The sequence below is a fragment of the Poeciliopsis prolifica genome, unplaced genomic scaffold (genome assembly GCF_027474105.1).
Source record: "Poeciliopsis prolifica strain line A6 unplaced genomic scaffold, Auburn_PproV2 SCAFFOLD011, whole genome shotgun sequence".
NCBI classification, from domain to species: Eukaryota; Metazoa; Chordata; class Actinopteri; order Cyprinodontiformes; family Poeciliidae; genus Poeciliopsis; species Poeciliopsis prolifica.
Window position 1 is genome coordinate 4,284,788 of NW_026562386.1, and position 26,490 is coordinate 4,311,277.

The following is a 26,490-nucleotide window of genomic DNA, read 5'->3' on the forward strand; positions in this document are numbered from 1 at the left end:
TAATAAAACCTATAAAACTGGAAATAGAGTGAAAAGCAATTTACTTTCAAAATCTCATTTTACTTACACATTAAGGGGCTGCCAGGCCGGCCACTGAGCCTTCATTTTGATGACTGTCAGGACTTCATCACCCTTTGACGAGAAAGAAATACAAGCTGGGTCAAAAACAACGTGGCAGTGGAGGACTGGTCAATCAATTTTTACACTTCATAAGCCGATAGTGAAGTAACTGAAAAATAAAGCTTAAGAATGTAGAACATATGCAGAATATAAGCATAAACTATGAGTTTTGTTTGTCGGTTTACAATGTTTCTATGAAGCCCCCTTGGTCTCTGTCGTGAAATAGGTTTAACTAGATCAAAGCACCAGAAGAAGGAAAGTAAGAATTTTGACAAACACCAATTAAATGAGGAAAACATTTTTCATGCACAAAGGTCTTACAACTAGATCAAGAAAATCCCTTAATATGAAATGTGTTATTTTAATTCAGTAGAGAGGTTGTAATCCTGTGGGCTTCTGCGAGAATGAAGTTTACAGGTTTGGGGGTTACTGAAACCTATGAAGTATTTTTATTGAAGTTGGATATTTTATGAAAGAAAAACTGAAAAGAGCAAAATTCTGATGTGTATACCCATTAGAACAAATAGATTAATGCATTAGAAAGTGGCTGAAGGATAAAAAAGTTAAGCAAACAATAGGAAAATCCATCACTGTTTTGTAATAAGTATTAGCTGTAATGGCTGTAATTTCATACATTTACCACCATGATAAGAATATATGCAACAGATCATTAAGCTTGTACAAAAGCTAAAACTCACAAATTGAAAACGATAGCAATGGCATAACCATTATTTTCATCTGTCACTTTTCTTCTAGTCTTTTTCCAGATCTTCTGCACATTTTAATGTTTTATTTTTGCTACAAATCTCAATAGAACAGAACCATTGCTGTGCTGGCTGCATAAATTAATACTACTTCAGTCTCTTTAAAGTCTTCTACTACATTATGCTTGAATCTTGTCTACAACATCTTTCAGGTATTTGTTCACATAATTACTCAGTGTTGAGTTTGATATATTTAACTGTTTACAGTCTTACTTTTTCCTGTATTCAGTTGGCAGATTGGCTAAACTCTTTATTTAACAAAGTTATATTTTGTTATATTTAATGGCTCTCCTTACTATAATATTTGCTTTGAAGTAATAATATAAATGTCTCTACTCACAAATTATACTGTAGAGGTTAAAACATTTTCATCAGTTAAATGAATAAATTGTGAAGTGATTCATGTCGATTCCGACAATGAAAAGCAAAGGTTCTGTCTTGTATGCACAGATGTATTTAACTGTTTATCAATTAGGATTCAGAAACAAATTAGGTGATAAAAACACAGCTTTCGGTTCTATTGTGTTGGTGTAAAGTAGAACTGATGAGTCATCTCTGTTTGGACAAACACTGCAGCTCAAATCATTATTTAAAATAGAATCCATCTCAATTTTGTGCACAAAACGGGTCGATCATCTCGATATTGAACACCATTTGTCACCATCATAAAATGATTGCTTTAATTCACCTTCTGGTTTTAGTGTTGCTTTTTCATTTCGGACAGTTTTCTCCTGAACTCACTCCTTTTCGACAGGAAATACAAAATGTCTTCTATTGCAAATTAAACATACAATCACATTCCTAAAAATCACATCCACATAATCAAAAGTGACTTAGAATCTTTCACTGCTGCATTTTTAGCATTTCCAGATACGAATGCAACCCATGAAATCCTTCACAGAACTTGTGATTTTATTCCAATTTACAAATTTTATCTGCAAAGAAATAGACATAAAAAAAGCCTGTTTGAGAATATACACACGCACAAGGAACCAAAGAATGAACCTTTAAATTTATGTACATGTGTTTAGTTTAAATTATGCACAAATTTGATGCTGACCTTTTTAAATAGGAACACCATGAGCTGGAAGTGAACCTATTGTCAGAGTCCTCTGAAGCCACAAGTCCAAATCTTTCCTGCTGGGGGAGAATTGACCTGTCGTACTCCCTCACACTGGGGATATCAGCCATGAAATTGGCTCACAGTGAGCTGAGGTAAGTGCATGTTTCTCCCTTTGGCACAAAAAACCTTAGCAACCCTCACATATTTTCTTTTTTCTGTCATTACCAGGACAACTGAGCATGGCGGTCATACTTTAGTTCCGTAGAAAATCTCTCTGGATGGCCAATTCACTCTGACATTCACCACTCATCTGGACTTTTTAAACTGCTTGTGTCGTAGTTGTGAGGTTGCCTCAGATGCTGCCAAAACATCATGAAGATGAATAAGACGTCTAAGCTGCATAAGAACCACTCAAGTAGAATCGGTAGCTTTTCCGGACTGCAGTGTCAAGTCTAAGTCAAGATACTCCTGCAAATGTTTGATCACACTAGTGACACTCGTAAGTCATAACAAAAGCGGAGTTCATATTATTGATAAATTCTGCAAGCTTGCAATTTAACCATCTCCTATCCTGTGACTGAGCTCCTCCAGATGTTTATGAAAAAGTGAAAGAACCGAATGCCAGTCAGGCAAATTTTTATTTATTTATTTATTTATTTACATCTTACAATTTTACAAATAAATTAGCTTGATCCTTAAACCTCTTTCAGGCTATGCAATATCATTTTGTCTGTTGATTCCACTAAAAATCAACAGACTTAAGTAAAGTTATTGTTCGTGGAAGACTTAGAAAACTTTGAAGGGCTTATTTTATCAGGAAGCACCATAAAAAAACCAAATTCAGACAGGGAAGGAAACCAGATTTCTAATAAAGGTTGTTGGCTTTATGTTGCCAGTTTTACTGCAAAGCTTACTGTGGACAGACATAAAGAAATTATATAGGAACACATCACAATTTCAAACATTTGACAAACAAAAACGAATCTATCTTTTCTCATAGTTTGAGTATGTACACAAAGAGATTTTTGGTAGCTGAGTCATTTCCAGAATATAGAACTGCTTGAATCTATTAATGAAGACATCATGCAGTGGGAATGGCATCATCTTGTAGAGAACAGATTCATATTGCATGAATAATTCCCATCTAGTCTTGACAAGCGCAGTGAACCTTCATTTGTGATGCTTGATTTAGCATGTGTAATTCCCTGTTAGGCAAGAAACTACATTCAAACTGGCATCATTGCAAATAAGAAACTGTTAGGAATAGAGTTGAAGTGTTAATGTTGCCCTTTTGCACTAATTACAAGTAGGGGTTTGATATGCATTCGCTCCGATTAATATGAATAAAGTTTGTTTGTACGGATTTACAACACAAAATTTAGGAGATAAGACAACACTTTCTATAGTGGGCCAGCCCAAAGCATAAGGAAACTAAGCAGCCACTAACGGGCCTCTCAGTGGAGCTGATTTTTCATTTTTAATTTAGTAATAATTTCTATGTCCTTATAATATCAAAAACACACAGTTTCACTATGAAGTGATTTGTTTTTACAATAAGATATATTTGATAATGTTTGTAGAAATTATTATTTTATTGATCAAAAGAAAACAAATAAATTGCTCCTGTGGCCCCCTGGTGGCCACAGTAGGTACTGCATGCTTCACAGTAACATGAGCTAAACGTGCGACCTGCAAAGCGTATCCAGTCGTCCAAAACACAGAATTCCTGCTAAAGCGTTAGAACTTGGAAAACTGCACGTTAAAACTATTGTTGGAACAATAGGACAGGAGTGTTTTTTTTCTACAAGCTCGGCACCCAAGCAACTGGTTTGAATGTACAAGGTGTCTTTATTGGTTCCAAGGAAAATTTGGTGACCCAAGGATTACCCTGGAGATGTAATAACATATTTTTCCAATGTATTCCAATATTGTTTTTCAACATGCAACTGCATTATTGTAATTTTTCTAACATACTTGGCCTCTGACCTGTATGCTTTGTTGAAATCTGAGAAAAGTCCAATAATTCGATTGGTATCTTGCCTGCAGCATTGTTCTTTTCAAGTGCTTTCACATGCATGGAATAATACAAAAGAACAAAACAGCTGAGATGTCATTCAGATGATTTCTTCACGACTCAGAGAGGATTTCTAATTTTTTTCACGGAGCACTTTCTGGGTGGAAAATATCTGGAAAATGGTATTATATTTTTCAAAGCCTAGCAGTGAAAGAAAATCGCAGCCGATCTGTCACAACCATTCTAATGTGAAAACACCACCCAGCCCTCGAGCTGCTACCCTTACCAGCAGTCGTCACTGTGGAAAACAAAAAAGGCCACACACCCACATTTATGCTCATTACTATTAAACTGTTAAACATTAAATAGCCGTCAGTGTAAGAAATTATTCTAACTTCGCGTTATTGGGATTTTATTACTTCTTTTCTTTCCATTGTGCTATTATGTTTGTGTTACAACAAAAGATTTTAGGCAACCAATTTACAAATTGTCAAGCAACATAAAAGTGTGAGAGTTTGTACAGCTAAAGCTACTCCCATGAATGTTCGACTTCTTGTGTATTGTATTTGGAAATGGTACATGCATCCATTTAATTTTTTTTAATGAAGTAATACTTTTTTCTCTGTCTATATTTGAGTCTCTTCTTTTTGGAGCTGAATTTTAATTCATTAAAATGTTAATTTTCTAGAAGCCTGATTCAGAAAAGAGATGAAGCAGCATGCTTCCCAATGCAAATAGAACCATATTAGCATCTTTCATGTCAGTGAAGCCCCACTGTCACTGAAGCAGAAGTAGGGAGGAGATTTTTGTGGAAATTGCTCATATTATTCACTCAGTCTCTGTGACAAAATTATACTAATGGCCATTCCCAGTTTGTGGTGGCAGAGCTGAAATGAGGAAGGTGAAAGAAACCATGAAACAGTAGCAGGAAGAACTCCTCGGACACACTGGGGATATTAAATAAAATCACCCACTTGTGGAATTTGTTAAAATATAACAAAATAAAAATGCACAATTAAATTAATAATGTTAACATTAAGCCTGTGTGGCATGACCAAAGATTGTGGATTAGCTTCACCTTTGTTTTTTACTAATACAAATTGACTAATTTTATAGAAGCGTTATCAGCAAGCACAGCTATAAACCGAACAGTCACTTCATTAGATATGCCATGGTATTAGTCGACTGGATGGCCTTTTGCTCTTAGACCTGCCCAGAAATTTTTGCAGCACAGATACACCAGGGTTTCAGAAAGAGCCTGATGAGATATTAGCCCGAATGTAAACAAATGTAAAGATATTTTCTAACTGAAGTTATAAAAGCCCCAAAAGACAGTGATCAAGTAAACACAACAGCAGATTTTGATGATGGAGTTTTTGAGGCAGACCGGGAGAGTAGAAAACTGCAGGGACAGATGGAAATTGTCTAAAAAGACACACTGGTCATTCCATGAGCTCAGAGTTGTTCCCAACATTTTGTCAGGTCTTGTGGTTTTGTTGGGGTTAATCCTAATCAGAGAAGATGCCACCTGATCCAGCTGAAGTCTGGACTGAAACATTTTAGTATTTCTCTTTATTAAAATATGTTTTTTGTGTTATATTTTTATCATGCAAAACACTTTGAATTGCCTTGTTGCTGAAAGGCATACAGATAAACTTGACTTGATTTACGACTGAGGAGTTGTGCCAAGAAAATATCCACCAGGATATTGTACCACCAGGAACAATCTAAAGCATTGACACAAGCCAAGATCGATCTATAATTTCTGTTTTCCGACCGAGCCATCTGACTGTCATGGCTGAAATTGAGACTCACATAACCAGGCAATATTTCTTCAGTCTTCGGTTTCCAATTTTGGTAACCCATCTGGTTCAATGTCCGACATATTGAAGCCTTGTTATAATCCAGGTATTCCATATAACTGTGGTGTAATGAGTAGGTGTCTTTTAGGTATTGCTACCTTTCGATCATCTCAAACCTGTCTTCACTTCAAACATCAGTAAGTCATTTTTGTCGATAAACTGCCACTCACTGTATATTTTCTCTTTTTTGAACCGTTCTTCTGCAAGTACTACAACGTCTACATGCCTAAATGCTTTGGGCGGCTGCCATGTGATTGGGCAAGTTAAGAAGCAATGGGACAAGTGTGCCAAAAGGAGTAGCTGGTTGGGGTAAGGCGGGCAGTGAATGAATTTTGAACATGTCATTTTATAATAAAACGTAGCCAAACAAATCCCTGCAGCACAATCAGAAGCAATTATGTGAGTTGTTTCTGCCTGCGAGCCAAAGCCCATTCAATTTGAGAAAGCATTTTCCTAGGTTGAGATAGTAGCTCCTCTGATGTTGTAATCAATGTTCTGCTAAAGAATCTCTGATCTGTCTGTCCTCGCAAACACTTCACACTATAAATAGACATAGAAAATTGCTTCAAAATTTCAACTGGATGCAAGCTGGTTGTTATCAGCATGTGCTGTGAAAGGCTTACACAGCCTTCAGGTGTTAATTAAATCTCCCCTGACATTCCTATATCCTGCTCGGCAGAATGGGCTGCAGTTCAGATATTGTGTAGATGAAGTCTCTTCAGTCAGACCAATCTCATGCAAAAATAGAAACGAGAACATCCAACGGGCAGGGGAGACAGCGCGATGACAAGAGATTTGTCCAGGCTAAAGGTAGATGGGTTTGCAAGCACTGAATACTTTCTCTAGAGAGCCGTGAACTGATTTGCTACGCCATGGTTGTCCTCGGTGGCTCACTCTTAGCCCCGCAGTGAAGCCTGGATGTTACAGTCTTCCCTGGCAGATTCATTCATCAAGCAGCCTGAACCATCAAACAGGCAACCAGACCTGGGTCCACGGCTAGAAGGTATTATTAGAGATGAACTTAGATAACTGTTGCTGATGACCCAGTTCAGCATGTCTATTGCTCTGGAAGTATTTTTTTCCCTCTTTCTATTGTGATTCTTGCTTTAGAATAATGTCGATGAGGACTTGTTATTTTTGGAAGTGCTTTGCAGTGGAATTGCTGATAATCCTAAAACTGCCCAGAAAATAACCTTAATTCCCATGTGTTCAGAAAGCAATGCAAGATCCTGGCATCACAAACAGCTTTCCATTAGGAGAAGAAATTAGTCTAAAACCAACTAGACATTAACTGAACAGTTCATCATGTGGTGATATACCATGCGTCTGTTCACTGTAAGAAAGACACGTTTCTTTATCATCTTTTACGTCTTAGAGGTCAGAACCTTAAACCGGGTGAAATTAGGAAGTGGAGGAGCAAACCATGGACCATTTGTCAGTTCACTAAATGACTAAAATGAGACAGCAAGCAATGCAAAATCAAAGTAAAGTACAAGGGAAAATGGAGCATGAAACTTAATCAGGCACACAGATAATGGGTTAACTGAACACAGCAGAAAGTGTTCAGCTTCAGAACAGGTTGGACCAAACATGCTGCGCCACACTCATGTTGAAAGTTTAGTATATATACTCATTAAACAATCATTACTCATAAATGTGCACGAAAGTTATTGCACAAATTAACAGACACATACAAAAGACAACAAGCTTTGAAAAAAAACCAACTGCATGTTTTTTATCAGACATTACAATCCATCTGATTAAGGTGTGAGCAAAACAGAAAACATAATGTGTATTTGTTGCTAAATATTAATGTACATTATGGTGTTTGACTATATGATGAGCACATTCACACATTAAGAAAGAAGAGGAAAAACGAGTAATGAGCTTTTTAATGCAGTTGTTGTAAAATAAGTTCAAGCCTCTTGCAAAATTTACTCATTTAGAAACAAAAAAATAATTTTGATTAATAAATTGACTAAATAATTATATTTTATTGTTTAATGAAATAATAAAATATTTAATAAAATAAAAATATTCAGATGTTTTAGGTTTGGGGAATGTGTCAGGACCTCACTTGTTAGACGGTGAAGATTCAGGATTTCATTTTTCTCCCTCTCTACCATTACTCCACCTGCAGTGTTTATAGTGAAAGGTCACATTTGGATTGTGCTGTGAAACAAATAATGATGTGATGGGAGCACCGCAACAAGGTGATTGGTTCCAGTCACTGTACTACAATATAAATTGCATATTTACCATGGATAGACACATGACATTTATATCTATGAATATACTATCATGTGTACAGCAGTGATTAGCAAAACCAAGTATGGATGCCAGTGAAACATCTACAAGGTACTGAAAGGATACAAGATATCAGATGTTGCAGTGATTTTATATGCAGGTAATGTTACATTCTGATGCAAGAGGAGGTTTGACTTGCTCTCGAAAAATATCTCCGATTTCTGTTTCATTTTTTGCCATGTTAAAAAGATCTAATAATTAAATAACGGTTCATATCAAAGATAATGTGTGGTAAAAATTAGCCCACAATATATGTTTTTGTGTATTTACAAATATTCCCAAATTAACCCTGAATGATGAGAAAATGTAATTTTCCAGTAACTTGCCATTTTGCATTTGCAATTCATAGCACAGCTTTTTATAGCAATGTGAAAGAAATGTGACACATTCTTTTTTTTTCAGAAGTGTGATAATCAGCTACATACAATGGATTTCAAGGATAAACAGGCTACACAAGATCCTGGCACAGAATATTAGACAGATTTAAGACTTCAATTTGATCAGATCATCCATGAGATTTTTTTCCCCGTTTTTATGCTTTTTTAAGCCATTCAGAGATGGACTTGCTGTTCATTATTACCACATAGTTTCATACTGTTAATTTTTGTTTTTTTCTGAATTGCTTTATTATTTTTGTGGTAGATGTAACACTTTCACTCTTTTAACATCAATTTTAATCATAAACTTTTAAAGCAACCTATAAAATCTGCTCAATATAGAAAATGATTCATACATTACTTACTCTGATGTAAATATGAATCACACTTAGTCTTTGAGTCTATTAGGAATGAGGTTGCATCTGAATCCTTTGTCCTTGTCCTAGTCAGTGTCTCTTTCCATCTGTTTGACCCTCTCATGCAAAGAGAGCCTCTAATTCTGAAAGTTACCAAATGATATGAAGATCATAGTGAATTTCAAGTGGCAGTGCGAGGGCGTTATTTACACTGAGCCAGAAAAACAAGTATCACCATTTTTGAAAACAGATTTATCAGGTCGCTTCATGAATCAAACATTAAAAATATTCATTAAGATGGCTCATTGCATTTAGAGAGTCAGATTAACTGCTCATGAAGATTTGAAAAGATATGACCTTATGGACAAGGAGTTCATTATTATTTGCAATTGACCATATTACACTTAGACCAAATCACTGTTAATAAACAGTCTTGTTAGTGTTGGATTAGACTTGCCACAGTATGTGAAATAAAAATGAAGCAATTCACAGCTGAGTAATCATACAGCTGAATGAAAGGCAAATAGCTTCATTTAAATCTCAGTATCCACATATACTACACAGCTGCTGGGTGTTATAGATGCTGTTATATAGATTTTGCTCAATCTGCTTCTCAACCTGTTACTGACTGCTTCTCATGGTTTGCACAGCAAAAGTAGGGGGGAACTCAAAATGTTGCAAATTCTTTCAAACACACTTTAATCTGCAAAATATGAATTTGTAAAATTAGACTCACAGATAAACTTAGTCAAAAGCAATCATGCACATCAAAAGAAAAGCGATCCAGCCGTGAGTATCGACTGATAAGAGGGGGAGCCACGATGCTGGAGAATACAGATCCAGAGCTTAGTAGAAACATTTTTTGATGTTCAGCATTAATCTTAATTTTAATTTCCATAAACTGTATCATCTCAAGCTCATAGAGATTGACAATCATTCACCAAGAAGTTCTTACATACCCAAAGAAGATAAACAGTTCTGGAGCTAACCTGTAACAAAACCAAAGAATATTTAGCCTGGAATTGACCTCCTAAACAATTCAGCTCAATTCTCATCTCCCCTTAGTGATACATTTAGGATTCAGCTCAACAGAAGGAAGAGTTGTGAATGAAGATGTTGATTTTCTGCACACTGCGAGATCTGGGACACCGATAAACAAATAAATTAATATTACAGAGACGTACATTCAAACAAAAATAATTTTCATTGTTTCTTTGGTGACTGAAGAAAATAAATCAGGTTGTGTTCTATTTAAGTACTTTGGACTCATCATATTCTGGGTGACTGAAAATCTACACCAATGCAAATTCCCCTGGGTACACTCCATTGACTTTGATCTTAACCAGCACAACTGCATCTTTGGGGATCAATACCCATGGTAGCAGGTATTCTTGGTTGCTTTATAATCAATGCATACCTACAAAAAACAGAAGAGATGCACAAGATGCAGCTGGATTAACACAAACATGTATTTAAGTCATCCATATAAAACTGAATGAAAACACCCGACTGCATTGTAACCTGGCTAAATTACTTGTGTTTAAAGACATATGCACTTAAAAACTCACAGAAAGCACATACTTGGTTTTCTATTACCTTTTAAATATTACTTTAATCTGCCGCTTCTGATCACTTTAAGCAGTTATAATAACAATCCTATGAGCCAAGACAGGCATAAAGGGTTTTGAGAGCATTCTTTTCTAAAACAGAAATATCTCAGCATTGCTCAAAAAGCTGACTTGACAGCCTGAGATAAATATTTAGCTAAAATTAAAGAATGATACTTTTTTTTTTATATACACACATATACGTTTTCATTAAAATTAAGAAAAAACACCAAGCAAAACCATAGGCACACAAAAGAGCAGTGCCATAAGAAAATTTGTAATGAGAATCTCTGGTCACTCTTTGAGACAATGTAGCATTTATCTTATTGACCATCACAGCTTGGGAAGCATGAATACAGCGCTAGGGTTAAGATGTCAGGCCTCATTTTAGCATATGGTATATCTATGGAACTGAGATTAAAAGAAAATCCAATATACCTGTGGGAAATAAAAAAGAAATGCAAGGAACATGATAAAATGGTTTCTGAAAGAGAAGAGAGTGGTGACAACAGTGAAGCTTGTGAGAAACAAAACAGCCTGTAGCAGACGGGGGGTAACTATCCTGTTGACATGTTGTGCATTTAAGTGTTTTGTGTTTTCTGTCTAGAGGGCAGCATGAGGTAGAAAAAGAATTATATGTTGAGAAGTTCTACATGGCCCTGAGATGCGTCATTCATCACACTGAGCAACATGTTAATGTGGAAATACAGACACAGAAATCTATGTTGCTTGGTGTGTGGTAGATTGCTAAATACACATTTAAATCAAAATATTTTCCTATAACAAATAAAGGATATGACACTTAAAAAAACAACTAAAAGTGTACTTCCATTTAGAATTTAGACAGTGATTGAATAGTTTGACCCTTTTAACAAAGCACTTGTTTTAGAGGCTTTATACAACAAATGAATGATCCAGGTTGAAGAGCTACATTTTTCTTAGTGGGTTTTAAAAGTATATTAGTGCTTTTACTTCCTGCAAGTAGAAGCTAAGTTTACATCTGACTTGTATTTAACTCTTCAATTTATGTCTTCAAATAGACTGAAAACATTTCTATCAAACTCAATGTTCTTTTACACTGGACTAAACCTAACTTTATTTTCTTAGAGTTTTAGTGATGCTCTGCAGCATCTACCACAAAAACATAGGAAGTAGTTGTTGCTAGTGATAACTCTGTTTTAGTCATTTACAATTTTGTATAGTCTTGTATTTTTTCTTTCTCGTCCTCTTACTGCTTTCCATGCAAAGTAATAGTTTCTTTTTACTTTATATAGACAAAATAATTAATAAAATTCACATAATCTAGTGAATGTATTAAGAAATTTCATTGATGTTTCATACATGCTTTCAGGCTATGCCGCATATAGTGCTCTCCTTAAACCAGCAGCAGTGCAAAAATAATTAGTTGGTGAAGAACTTTAATGAACTGTGAGAGTTAAAAATATAAATTCTGAATGGCATCAAGGTGAGCAGCAGTTCGATTTCTAATAGTTTGATGAGAGACTGAATCTTTTCATGAAAGAACAGTATAGAAACCAGCATTGTCCTGTGGATGTAAAACAAACCAAGATAATCAATATCTCTACCTTCATGCTTGACAATCAGTACAAGGGCTCTGTCCTTTTTGTGCTCATAGAAACATTGTTTCACTGAGAAGTGGCTTTAGTATTGCTTTTTCCAGTATAACTTTATGAAAACGGCATGTCGTTTTTAGAGAGAATATCTTTCTCCTGTCTGCAATCCATACTTATTTCATTTAATCTTTTTTTTTTCATTTTATGAACTTTAACATTTGAATGCTAAGCCAAGGTAGTTACGGTCTGAGATGTGGATGAGGAGATGTCTTTTGTCATCATATTTAAAATCAGCAGATAATTGTACAGAATTGCAATCCTGCCAAAAAAAAGAAAAAAAAAACGTGTTGAAAAACGTACTCAGAACTATTTATAGATCAATCTGAAATAGCAATCTTAAAAAATTAAGAATTAAGCAAAATGCATATGACAATTACATTTCAGAACAACAATGTGAATTAATTCCACATGTATAAGCTGTTCTTTTTAGTCTACACAAAAAGAACAGAGATACTAATTTCCCTCATGTTATATGTACATATAGTTCAAATTTTACCAGACTTTGAAAGAAAAAAAAAAGTATAGGGCTCACGCCTGTATTAACGTGCATTCTTATGTATTTCCTGCCGTTAATCTGCTATTCTGGCTGTGACCTGAGGAGGGTTGGTTGTGCTCTCTAGTTCAGCTGCACGGCTCATGTTATTAGAGGATTCTGTGTGCGTCCGTACTGTGTAATAATGAAAAACACCCCATGCTGCGAGAGGAAATAGGAGATTTCATAATCCGTCTGAGGCCTTGGCCCTGGTTGCTCGTCCATGGAGGGAGTCTCATTAAACTTCTCATTAGTGACACACTGAGCTTCTGTAATGACTAAATGCATATATAAATCACCTCAAACATGAAACGAGGGATAGCAACAATGAGCTCTGGCTGCATCCCGGTCCTGCCTACCACACTGATAAGAGCAATTGTACATGAAAAATGGAATAATATTGCACATCTGTTTACCCTGCAAAGTCTTTAAAAAAAAAAGAGATGCATTTCCGATTAACTTTGATGGCTAACCTACTTAAACTGTAGGCATGTTGCCTTTCAACATTTAAAAAAAATGTCTCCTCTGCTTAAAATAATAAAAAATAAAAAATAAAAAAGTTTTTTTTTTAACATGAATGGTCACTTTATGATGCTTCTTATAAAGGAATCTGAAAAAGAAACAAAAAAAAGGTGTTCCTATTAATTGTCTGTTTTATGACTTGGTACATCAGACATGAAACTGAATGACTGAGTTGTCAGACATGAGATTAACTTCGAAAGAAAGATCTAAAAGTTTTGGTTAGTCGACATCCAAGTCTACATATGATATAGACAACATAAATCTACCCTGCTATATGAAATATTTTTTCTTCTTATTCCAATGCAAATGCATTTCAAGACAATGTATATATAGGTGTCCCTATATAGACAATGTAATAAACCTCCAATTCAAAAAATATATTGAAGCTTGTACATGTATATTCTTTTCTACAACACATCTGATGGAGTCACAGCAAGACAAATTGCCAAGCACACCCTGGTCGCAGGTCTTAAAGGATGACAAATCCAAACACAAAATAAAGCCATCACACTCAAATTGACATAGGTAGGATTAAAAAAAGGCTGTGCTTGTAAGGGTGTGTGACAGCATGTTTGTGTGGTCTGCATGCCTGCTTGGCTTTACAAATGAAACTTTGTATGAACACTCAACGATCAGTGCACCCTGTGGCTGGAGAGAAGCTGGGCTATGAATATCAATTTTGCATTCATCACTAGCTGCTCCCCTTGACGCCTTCGCAAAGCGAGTCATCTTTCTGTTTGTGTCAGCACTTCCTAAGCAGCGCTGCATGGCTCAAAGCAGGGACACTCTTTTGCCCAGTTTTCTTACCTCAAGGACAAGGACTATGTTTTATGAGTCAGAAAAAGTAGATAAAGTGAACATGCAAGATGCTTGCTTTAGGAAATGTAGTTATCCATTTTTAGACAAATGTAAAGATATAATTTAAAAAGTACAGACAAGAGAAACACTGAAATTGAAATCAGTAATATGGCAATGAAATTTTAACCACAGTGCCATGTATGTTTGGATTTTTTCTCTCTTACTAAACACCTTCTTTCAAAACCTGTATTCTGTGTTTACTTATGTTGTCTTTGACTACTATAATTGTCTTCAAAAAGTGACAAAATGCAAAAATGGTTAATTAGGAGGAGCAAACACTTTTCACACCATTGCAAATGCCATGTTGTCTTTTGAGGAGATTGTCTTTTCTTCTGGAAACATGTTGAATTCTCCTGACACCAATCTAAGCATTAGTGGAATTTAAAAAAAACTAATCATAACTTGTGAACTACTACAAGTTTACAAACACCTGAGATATTTGTAGAGGAATTCATAAGGGCCTTTACTGCTAAAATACATTACTTTTCAGTGTTGTTACCAACTTGTTTTATTTATTTATTTCTCTCATAATTAAGTATGAACTGACCATCTGGAAATGTAATTCAATGAACAATTAGTAGAGGAAGTCTGGACTCTGCTCAAAGATAATTTTGGTTCTTTTACTAATAAGCTTCCCCCAGTCAACAATCAACATGTAAGAAAATCACATCAGCGCCTGGTTCCCCCAAGATCGATCTTCTCCATTACAGATGAAACCATTCTTGTGTCGATTACAGATTACAAGCACTTTTATTCACACTTCATTGTCCTTCATCTCATTAACACACTTCAAACTAAGGTCAAAGCAAAACTTGGCTTCCTGTACAGAAACCACTCATCTTTTACATTCTCAGCTAAAAGAGCCATTATTGAAATGTGTACTCTTTCATTATTCAATTATGGTGGCATAATTTATGCCCACGCTTGCAAAAGAAGTCTTCCAGAAATTGGATACAATCTATTATTCTCCCATCCGATTTATTAGCAATGACCCTTATAAAACACACCACTCATTGTTGTACTCTCAGGTTAATTGACCTTCATTGCTGTCTCGTTGTAACATTCAGTGTCTCTTGTTCATTTATAAAACTCTGCTAGGTCTTTCACCTCCTTTAAATCAGCTACTGCAGAAGATTCCTCCTCAAGATAAAATGCTCACTCTTTCCAACTTATTAAACTGAAAATCCTTAAATGGTTTCTTTTGGCCATTTGTCTTTTTGTTTTGTGACTGCAATGATTCAAACTTTTATCAAAATACACTACATCTTGAGACCTTGATTTAATGTCCCACATTGAAAGACGTTCTAAATTACTTTTTCAAGGAGTTCTGTAATTGTTTTACAGAATGAACACATTGTCCTTTTTATGTATGCAAATACTGGTGTCCTCTTCCCCTCGCTTCCCTTTAGGTGTTCTAACACTTTCAGTCTAACGCTGTAAATGAGAAACTGTTCTTAGTGTTTTGCCTGTTGAATCCATGGCACCTCACAATTTTATACTAAATCAATCTGATGAAAGATTAACCCAGCATTTAAAATTTTTAGGGCTGAATTTAATATTTCCTTAGCTGATTTATTTAAATCTAAACAGAAGATCTGTAGCTAAGATGTCATAGACGCTTGAAATAACTCAGGATGGGATGGGACACTAATCACTGAATAGTGAACTCATAGGGTTTATTTAGCACTTTTACAATACAGTCTCCTCTACAAACAGATAATTCTTACCTTTTGCCTGATCTCTTCTTCCATTTTGACTGGTGAGCCCAGCTCTGCTACCTGTTTAACACCTTCGCTGGCTAAGCCTCCGAATTCCCAGAGCACATAATTCTTTGAGTGGGAGGCACCGATGATGGCTGACCAGTGATTGGTGCGACCTGGAGAGTCAGACAGTAAAATATCTCATCACCTGGATTTCTCAACCATTTTTTTTTTCTTTTTACATTATCATCATTGTTCCTCTTTTATTCCAGATGACTGTAGAAACTCCGGTTAGTACAGCTCTTTAAATTCCTCTTTTACTTTTAATTGACAGACCAAACATTTCATTCTGAAAAATGTTTGCTGTAATTCGCAATTTGCCAGGATCAATCAAACAAATGGTTTGATTGAAACAAACCTCTTACAGTTATATAATGAGTGTCACTCGTGCCTTTGATTGTCTTTTATGTAGAAGAAAAGTATGTAGGCTTGAGAAACTGTAAAATGTTGGTTTTAGGATCTGTACATGCAGGAGTAGAGATTCTACAGCTGTGCTGGTATTTATCCTAAGAAACAGTTAGTATTGACAGGATTACTATGACAACATTGGAAAGTAAAAATCAGCTGCACCTTCTGAACCAGAACTTCAGAAGCTGTGGAGTATTGGTAACCATCTAAGGATTTATTGACATCTTTTTGATGTTTACAGGTAAGTTTTGCATCATCCCTGCAGCCTCTGGAATTGAAAAGCAGCCACAACTTTATTGCCCAATGCTTTTACGTATTTCATCATGCACTCTGTATTCCTACTATGGCCTTTCCATATATGTGACATATATGCTCTTTAACCGCTGCAACATCAATTACTGGCTTGAGTGTGAGAATATAAATCTGGGAGATTTAATTCACACAAGACTGTAGACGAGGGGGGCAGATCAAAGAAGAAATACTGGCTGAGCTTGGTTTCCTCGGATTTATGTAAGAAAACAAACAACAAAAAAGTTATTCAAAAGAATACATTTAAATTATTAAACGTAGGCCAATGATATAATAAAAACAAACCAAAACTGTATACCCCCTCCAATGAACCACTTTAATAGATGAAGTTAATACAAAGTTGGATGTTTAACTAGCTGGGAGGGGGTAACACTAGAAATCTAACAAAATGTGTTGCATGTCCGACAGCCAATTCATAAATGTGGCCAAAGGGTGGTGAATCTCAACAGTGCTGCTTTACAAAGGGGTGACTGATAAGGTAGTTTATGAAGGTGGCTAGTGAGCAACCAAACAGGCATATTGCAAAAATGAGAACCACAGGAATGAGTCAGTCAGCTGACATGCATAACAGGTTAAAACTATCTATAAGCAGTAACTCATGGGGTCAGAGTTCACCTGAATGACTAGCACTTGAGCAGTTGATGACAAAAACAAACTTTAACGTTTGTTATGCAAATGATGTTAACAAGGTAGTTGATCTAATGGTTAAAATGAAAATGTACCAAAATTCAAAACTTTTATTTAGTTTACTGAACAGCAAAATATTTTTTTGGTTTTATATGTCAAATCCTTGCAAAATAATTCACAATACTTCTATTTACAGAGCAAGCAAGTGCTGTCCTCAGCAGAAGATTAAAGGTAGTTTTTTTATCATCATTTTAGTAACATGTTTCCTCTGACTTCAACAAATGACATTTCAGAACAGCCTAGACAGATTTCTACCCTGGATATTTTTGAAAACTCTCTGAAGAGAGCTAAAGATTAAAGTGATGGTAATGAGTCCCTTAAACCCCAAAGACATTGAACTCGATCCAAAGATAAATCCACAAAATACCAGTTCAGTCAGACGAAAATCTAGTCAGTAATTATATGATGGGTTGAACTGCTAAAACGACAAGATTTTTCCAGTGATTATTGAGAAGGGCATATCTGTCTTATCACCTATCATAAACAGAGCTCTTGGATGGAAGAAAATAATTTTGAACCTAAATCTGCCAGGGATATAACTCATTGTGAGGATAACTGTGGTTAAGCTGGAGGTGGCTATGGCTTGGCTAATAAAAAGGTTGCCTGTTTTTGATGTACATGTCAAAAAAAATTTAATATTACATGAAAGTGCAACATTTTCTGTCAGTCATCTTAGAAATAAAAATGGCTTCCACATAAAGGTGCAATGTGCATATTCTTTACACACAGTTTCTGTGGAAAGTTGTGTATCGATTTCATGTATTTCCCATCACAAATTTGTTAATTTCCACACTCCGGAGGGATACTAGCAAGTTTGATGAGCTTGATGCCGAGTTCTATTTATTCTCCACCAGGGCAGCCTCAGCCTTGTCAGCTTGGTATCACATACTAAACAGTTTGACGTGAACACCGTTTCCTGCCAATCATCTTACTGTGTGACACCAAGTACAAATACCCGCCTGTAAACGTGTTCAATTAAGCAGACGTGTCCGGCAGGCGTCAGCTTTAAGTTCAAACTGAGTCCGCTTTGAGCACTCTTGGCCACTGAGCAACATAATCATGGGGAAGGCTGCTGACTTGACAAGAGAGAGAGAAAAACTCCTCTTGCAACAAAAAAATGCAAATTCAAGGTCAAGGAGTTGGGAAAGAAAAGGTGAGAGAATGGCCATGAGTCTGTGTTTGGTACCACCGATTAACTCTGTCCAGTACAATACGTGCAGTGTTATAATAACTAGTTACCAAGGAAATGACTTTGTGCAAGGAGAAATCAATCTGTAGAGCCCCAAGAGTTAGGATGGAACAGAAGCCACACAGCTTGTCCTCTCCTCCACTAAGTTGATTCATCTATGAACTGCGTGAGTGCACGCATACAGATGTAAGACAGTGGATAGATAACACACCAGCTACTTCCTGCCTAGGATAGTGAATTAGGGCTTTCTTCAATTCCAGGGTTTATCTCGTTCCACTGTAATCAGTATTATTGATCTGACTGGGGGAGGGGCAGATTTAGACAAGAGAGGCATTGTAAGCCTAAGGGCTATTCACATCCTGATAGTTTGGCTGATGGGTATATGTGCATCATACCCCAACTAGGTGGCAAGAGCCTGCCACCCATATCACTATTGAAAGGGATGTGCAAAGTCTGAGGTCACATGGTTTAACCAGCAAAATCCTTTCAACAGAACCATCATCCAGATCTGTTAAGATAAGCCCAGTAATTTAACAAGTTTGGAAAAAGGCTACCATCTTTTTGTTTGGTACCACACAGTTTGACAACTGACACTGTAATAGCTCCAATGTACGCCAATTAGTAGCTACAAAACCACATTAAATAAGAGCTGTACAGTGTAACAGTAGATTGCTTATTATCAGGATACATTTATTACTAGCTTAGATAATTGCAGGGTTTTCCCACTTGTACTATAACCCTGACGGGTCACCAGGTTTTATTTTCTCCGCCGCCAGGAAGAGTGTTTTTTGTTCTTATTTTAAATAGGTGTTTTTATACACCTGCAGCTCTGACTTATATGACTCTTTGTTGTGCCTTTCGTCACACTTCAATGTATGCCAATTAGTAGCTACAAAACAACATTTTAACAACATTTTTTCTTCTAACTACAACATTAATGTTTTGGAGTGATTCAGCCAGAGTCCCCAAAACAGATAGAAAATCTTTTCAGGGAGCAAACAATTAGGTCTGATAGCCTTCTAATCTCAAACCACTTGGAACTCGTCAACAACAGCAAATGGTCAAAATACCCATGGAAAGATGCTGGTCAGCAGCAATAAGAAGAGTACAATTGTTCTTACGAGGAAAGTCTTTGGGGTGAATCTTCTCTGACCAGTTCCCATAGAAGGTGACTCTGTACTTTGCTGTTCCGCAGGCACAACAATCAAGTAAAGGCCTATCTGTGCCGTCTCCATACAAGGACTCTGTTCAGAAATGACAAAGCAGAGGACAATGAGATACAGATATCGCTAATAAAGAGAAGACAATGATGCCCATCATCCAGAAGATGAATGGTTGAAAGAGTAGGAAGCGAGAGAAGGAGAAGAGGAATGTGGAAATAACGTAAATTGTACTGTACAGTTCTTTTTGAGGTGCTGCTGCATGGCAACCAATATCATCCAAAGCCAGGAGAATTATGTAGCTATTCATTATAGTATTTATAATAGCAAACAAGAAATCCCCTGCAGTTAAATTAAAACAGAAGAAAAATACGCACATAAATAGCACAGTGGGGAAAGATCACTACAGGATAATAAAAAGGAAACTAAATGTTTAGTAAAACATCTATTCCGTGCCAGTAAATTAAGCTTACCTTTCTCACACATTCGCTTCGTCAATGCACCTTCATCCTGAAAATAGATGATTCTCTTCTGTACAATGCTTGCCCTAAAAGCAATCACAAGAAGAAGAAAGTGAAACAAAACATTGTTAAGATAGCTCTGACATTAAAATCCTCTTCTAGCAGAGTAAATAAGTTGACTTTTTCCACAACATACACCTTTTTTTTTTCGTTGCTTGGTATATAATTATACTAAATATGCTGGTAAGGTGGAAACCTTAAATTAAGTTCAATATAACTCAGTTTTCATGTCAGTATAAAAAAAAGTGAAAGTAAAACAACTCATGATAACAAAATAAGGAAGAGTAAATGGAAGAGCTTAAAAAAAGAAAGAACACATTACATTGTATGCCAGGCGTTGGAATGGGACGACTGACAGGCCAAAAGTAATGCTCCTAAAAACAGAGGCCTGGCAAAGGGGAGGTTTCCCAAATTGAGCTGTCTCCGAATCTTGTTCCACTCTGTGGTGGGGATCGCAGGTCTAAGAGGGCTCTTGACATGTAAATTGGTCAAAAGAAATTCCAAGAGCCCATAGGACTAGAAAAAATAACAACAGAAAATAAGCCTCCAGAGACCCCAATTCTTTACAAAAACCAGTCTTGGCTGCAGGAAAGTTTCCATGGGGATAAACCCTGACAAGGAGAAGCTGATGATGGTAACATAGGAGCCAGATGGGCTGAGTCCAGCTGAAATCTTTCTTTGTGGAGACGAAGTTCAACTGTGCTATGGTGTGTAAAGTATCTATCTGTCTGTCTGTCTGTCTGTCTGTCTGTCTGTCTGTCTGTCCGTCCGTCCGTCCGTCCGTCCGTCCGTCTGTCTATCTATCCACATGAGTGCAATAATGAGCATCCCTTAACTGGATGTTTACATTCCAACACAACATAAATAAAATATGTTTTTCATGTTATGTTACAAAACTCATTTTAAATAATATATGAAAAATAAATCTATTTTATCTATATTTACCCGTATATGTCACTAGCCGGTCTCAACCATTTCAACATACAGTTTATGGTTAGGATGGCTTCTTACACTCTGGATGAAATGATTGAAGGTAAGCATCACCCACACCACATCTCTAATTGTTCACGCTTTAATTCAATCTCACCCCAATTTCTCATATCCCCATGAAAAGGAGAAGCAAGCTCTGCCTCACTGCTTGCCCACTTTTCTTGGCTGGTCAGACAATCACGAAGAGTAATGCTTATTTAACATCCAATTTAAATTCTATCTCACTTTTTTTTGGGATCCACACCAACACCGATTGCAATCATCCCGAAAGAGCACTGATTTCTGTGTGTGCGTGTGCGTGGAAGTGGTGTTGAGTCTTGGTCCAGAGAAAAAATAAAGTAAAGATGAGAAAGAGAAGTTAAAAAAAAGCACGACAAAGGTGCTCAAATTTGCGTAAAAGGACTTGTTTTGTTGTATCTCCTCTAGATATAACCAAATTATTCTCTTAGCTCTTTCATCTTTTACAACAACCCAGGGGGACAAAATGGAATTATTTTGTTCCACTTGCTCCGTTAAGTTGAATGAAATAAGTATTTTGGATGTTAGAACACATTCAATTTCTATTTATATGTCATTTTGATCATCATGTAATTTTTATTACAATAAGCAGACGAGGACAACTGTATGTGCTTGTAGAACTCACGCAATCAATGATGCACTCAGACTGCCTGTTAAAGTGCATCACACAAACATCCACGCTTGAGAAGAAAATTACAAATAAATTGCTTCTCACCTACAAATGGAAATATAAAAGGACTTTTAATGGTGACAGCAGTGTGCTTCATTCTGGTTGTGTGAAGCAACAAAGGTATAATTAACCACAGGGATTTACCACCTCTTGATTTGACTAGCTGAACATGCTCTTTATGATAATTAGATCTTGCTAAAGCAAAAATCCTTTTAAGCACCTTGAGAAAGGCTGTTTATCCAACAAGTTTGTTTCATTGTGAGGAGATTGTCATTGCCTTAAAATGTTGTCTCTGCATTTGGTATCAATAGCTTGTCTCAACTCAAACCATGTTTTTAGCTGCTGAAACACATTGACATGTTGAAGAAAAGCATTCAAATTGAGAACTGGTAATAACAGGGCAGGTAGCTTTAGCGCACTTGAGTTAACTAGTGGATCATGTCATGTCCAAAAGTTCTGTGTCATTTTTTTATTGATATCTCTAGCAACAAAAATGCTTAAAAGTTATCTTCAGTTTGCAGAAATGCACACGAACCAAATATATTAAGTTTCCTTCTCATAAAAAAAAAGAAAAAGTATTTTTGAGTGTGAATCATGTCCAGAGATATCTAGTCTCTTCGCCTTGAACACTTGCAGTTTCCTTTCCCTCTCACACAAACACATTTTATTCTGACTTTTGAAGACTGATGTTGGTCAAATTTAAAATCCCCAAAAATATTTTAAAACTAAAGGGAATTAAAAGATACTAAAACTGCTACTTATGCACCCCAGAAGTGTTATTTTTAAAACATAAAAATCCCAAAAAGGATATGACTTTCAAAGACACTCGCTGCAATAAACTAACCAACATCTGCTCTGAGAACCTACAAAAGTCCTGGTCAAAACAATCCTTATGTAAAACAGAACACTCCTCATTTTGTACAATGGAAATATTTTCCCTTAGTCCAATTGCACTTCCATATATAGATGGCCAGCTTTGCACCATTACTATGAGTATGATGATTACTGTCATTCAAACAGGATAAGAAAACAACTGCAAAGAAAGAAACCTTCTAGAAGCAAACAAGCTGTTAGCAAGAAAAAAGACATGGAGCTTAAAAAGGGAAGCTCATTTCTTACTAAAAACTATCTGAGCTATATTATGAGCTTTGTTTAAGTGCACAGGATGACAAATGCAACATATTCACACACGTTGACAACCTTGATTACACTTACTCTGTTTTGCATTTTATGGATGTTGTGATCTTCCCCATTAGAGAAACACTTTTAAAAATGTGCATCTGCCTGAACTGTTTTGTTTTTTAGACAATAAAACATAAAGATTAAAATATTTTTTTTTTTAAATCCTGAAATGTAATGTCAGTCTTTAGACAGTCACAAAAATATGATTTCTCAATATCTTTTTAATTTTAGCACTGGCATTTGTCTCATCCCTCTTTGGCAGTTTTAAGCTATGTTTAAACATCATACTGTGGACATGCTCTCTGCCAGCTGGCGTTTCAACTGTACTGACCCACAATGCTTAGCCAAGAAAGACCAGCGCCTTGTGTAACATTTCTGTTCAACTGTGACTGAACTCTGTGTTTTACGCTTTATCAAGAACAGCACAACACTGATAGAGTGTTGAAATACCCAGACAACTGTAACAGAAATATTGGAGACGTGTCACTTTAGATCAATATCTATAACATTGTGGAGTTAAAAGATTATGGTATAGCTGACACATGATGAAGAAAAGCTTTCCCCACCTTACTGCAACACATCAGAGATCTTAAAATAGATTTGAAACTTTTAACGTCTATTCTCTGAGTTTATGATGCAGAATGTGCACCCAGGCCTGGCCCTATCATCATGGACAAAGTCATACCACAAGGCTTGTTTTTTTTTCCATCTGAAAATGCAGTAATAGCAATAATTATACTGTCAAACAGCAAAGTTTAGGGTACAACATGTCAGTCAGGGAAGCTTTTAGAAACACACAAACCTACTCACTGTGTACACACTTGCAATTTTCAGTGCAGGTCTACTGCTGATAACCAATAATATTCTAGAGACAGGCATGCTGACTGGCATTGACAAAGGGCTTGAGATATGTGAAGCAAAATTAAAAACAAACATTTACACAGCTCTCAGTGGTGATGAGTTTTATGTCCTTTTACTAATCTCAAGTCACAAGTCACGTTGTTTTTTTCTTCAATTTTTGTGTATATGTTGACTGTAAGGTGTTTCTATACACCTGACTGCTTTAGTCATACTTATATATATATATATATATATATATATATATATATATATATTATATATATATATATATATATAGAGAGAGAGAGAGAGAGAGAGAGAGAGAGAGAGAGACGAGAGAGAGAGAGAGAGAGAGAGAAAGAAAAGAGAAAGAAAGAGAGAGAGACAGAGAGAGAGAGAAAGAGAGAGAGAGACAAACAGAGAGAGAGAGAGACAGACAGAGAGAGAGAGAGAGAAAAACATTTAAAAACATTCTTCACTATACAAACACAGGAGATTAACTTTTCTAATCAATCCCACAACTGAGATTTTTGAGCTGTTGCAATGCAGAGACTTTGGAAAACCTTACTATCATCATAATTGTCTTGCAGGTAAGCGCTGAGACAAATAATTACTTCCAGCCTGTAATTATGATTCTCACAGGCAAACTCTTTTTTAACCAAAGGCTTCTCTGTGTCTTTGTCCCCATGTCTCTCTGCACTTGTATTAAAGCTGGAGCTCTCCATGAGCTGAATGCAGTGTCACACATCTGAACCATTTCCCCCTCTGTCCTTGCATTTCACTGAATCCTTTGCCATCTCCCCACTGGTCTCTGTGTAAATGAGGTGAACAACATAGCAAAAAGGTGTGTGCATGAAAATAAAGTAAGAGGACAGGAAAAAAAGAGCAGCAAGCAAACCGAGGAAAAGCTCAGAGGTTATTTATAGGGAGAAAGAAAAAAAACACAGAGAACAAAGAAAACTTGCATATGGCAACATTCAAATCAAAGTATGCATTAGTAAAAGTGCAACATTTTCATTGCTCCTTTGTATCATCAGATGACATAACATAAAAACAGTATGCATTAGCACTTAAATAATGCATTGATCTCAGCCTTTGAGATCCCACGCTATCTTTCCTCCACCTGCACTAGTTTTGCATCAGGAACAAAAAGAATTAAAAAAAAAATAAAAATAAAAATAAATGGATTTTCTCATCCACCTGCAGCCAAGCCCATGCAGGTTTAAAGCTTCCAAATTGTTTTATGGCACTCAGTTTTGCAACAAAAAATGGTAGTTATTAGTTAATTTTGCAAAAAAAATAAAATAAAAATACAATTTTGATTGAACAGTTTGCATTTTTATGCGTTTTGCATTGGGAGGTGTCAGATTAAAACTAGATCAAAAGTGAAGTGAAAACTAAAGAACTAAAGGCCGGAAGTCTGCAATATTTAGCAGATTTTATTTGACCTCTAAAAACTATTTGTATTTAATCATGAGAAAGATTTTAGAGTGTATTTCCTCCACAAAACCTGAAAGTTGAAATTCCAACATTTTTGATAAGTTAATGCATGCAGCCGGAGGACGGCATTTGTCTTCTGCTGCCTATACCATTATTACTCAAAACATGTCCATTTGGTTGACAGAGTTTTATTTATGATGTTTGTCCTTTACAATTATCATCCTTTATGGTTAAATATTTTTATTATTATTATTATTATTTTATTTATACTTATTTTTCTGAAAATACTTTTTGTTGAATATGTTTTTAGCTTGGAGTTATTCTGAAATTTCAGGAGCTGTAGTTATTATAATGTATTTGTTCTTGTTGTTTATTTAATTATTTGCCCCTAATGCCAGTAATGCAAGAGAGGCATTTTTCCTGTTTTCACAAAGAAAACCTTTGGTACGACATGACAAGTTGTGACTTCAATTATGTCTGTCCAGTATAGAATAATTCAGTTAAATTTAGATTCGCCAAAATGTGAAAAATTTTGAGGAAAATAATATCCCAGGAAAAGTTTTAAAAGCCTTTAGGTATCAGCTTCAATGCCATTAACAACTTGATGTTTATTATTTGTTACGCTACTTACTCTGCGGTTAACCTGCTCACTGAGTGAACTTGCAAAAAGAAAACAACAACAGATCCACTTTAGCTGCCAATGACGTCCCACACAAAAAGGAACTCCCCTCAAGTTCATGAAGCCCTGGGAGGTAAGCCATGCACCACACAATATGGTGAAAGCAAACACAACCACAACCTCTGAAAGAATCAGTAAAGCAGTCAATGAAACAAATTACTTTCACTTGCTGAGGATATTAAGGTTTAACTATCTTAATATATGTGAAATGATGTTGTAAACATGACCAAGTTGAAATAATGTATTCACATTCATCAAATTCACATGGATATCATGCAACACATTAGATCTGTTTCCAATGCAAACTGTTTTGGTAACTGACACCTAACAAAAGAGGCAAAATTCATCAAGAGTGGAGACCAAAAAATTCATTAAAAAGTTCACATCAGATCATACTAAAAGGAAGTGTTGATCAGTATATTAAGGCGCTTTTCCACTGGCAAGTCGCGCACTGACCACAGCTACATTGTTTCTCTCTTTTTTACTGCTGTCTGTTCTTCTGAAAGACAAGCTGACAGCAGATCTGTTAAATCATGGTCATTCTGCACCAAAACTTAAAGCATGTGTTCCTGGCACTGGTCATGATTAAACATATATTGATGCTCCTCTGTACTAAGCAGC

At 36.0% G+C, this 26,490-nt stretch overlaps 1 protein-coding gene across 1 annotated transcript in view; it reads right to left on the reverse strand.

Annotated features, from left to right (window-relative positions):
* Positions 1-26,490, reverse strand: part of spon1a (spondin 1a) — a 46,019-nt gene that overhangs the window by 12,407 nt on the left and 7,122 nt on the right. The window contains 4 exon segments of the mRNA XM_055036310.1: positions 68-132; positions 15,744-15,892; positions 19,491-19,613; positions 20,003-20,076. Coding sequence (XP_054892285.1) covers positions 68-132; positions 15,744-15,892; positions 19,491-19,613; positions 20,003-20,076 — 411 coding nt within the window.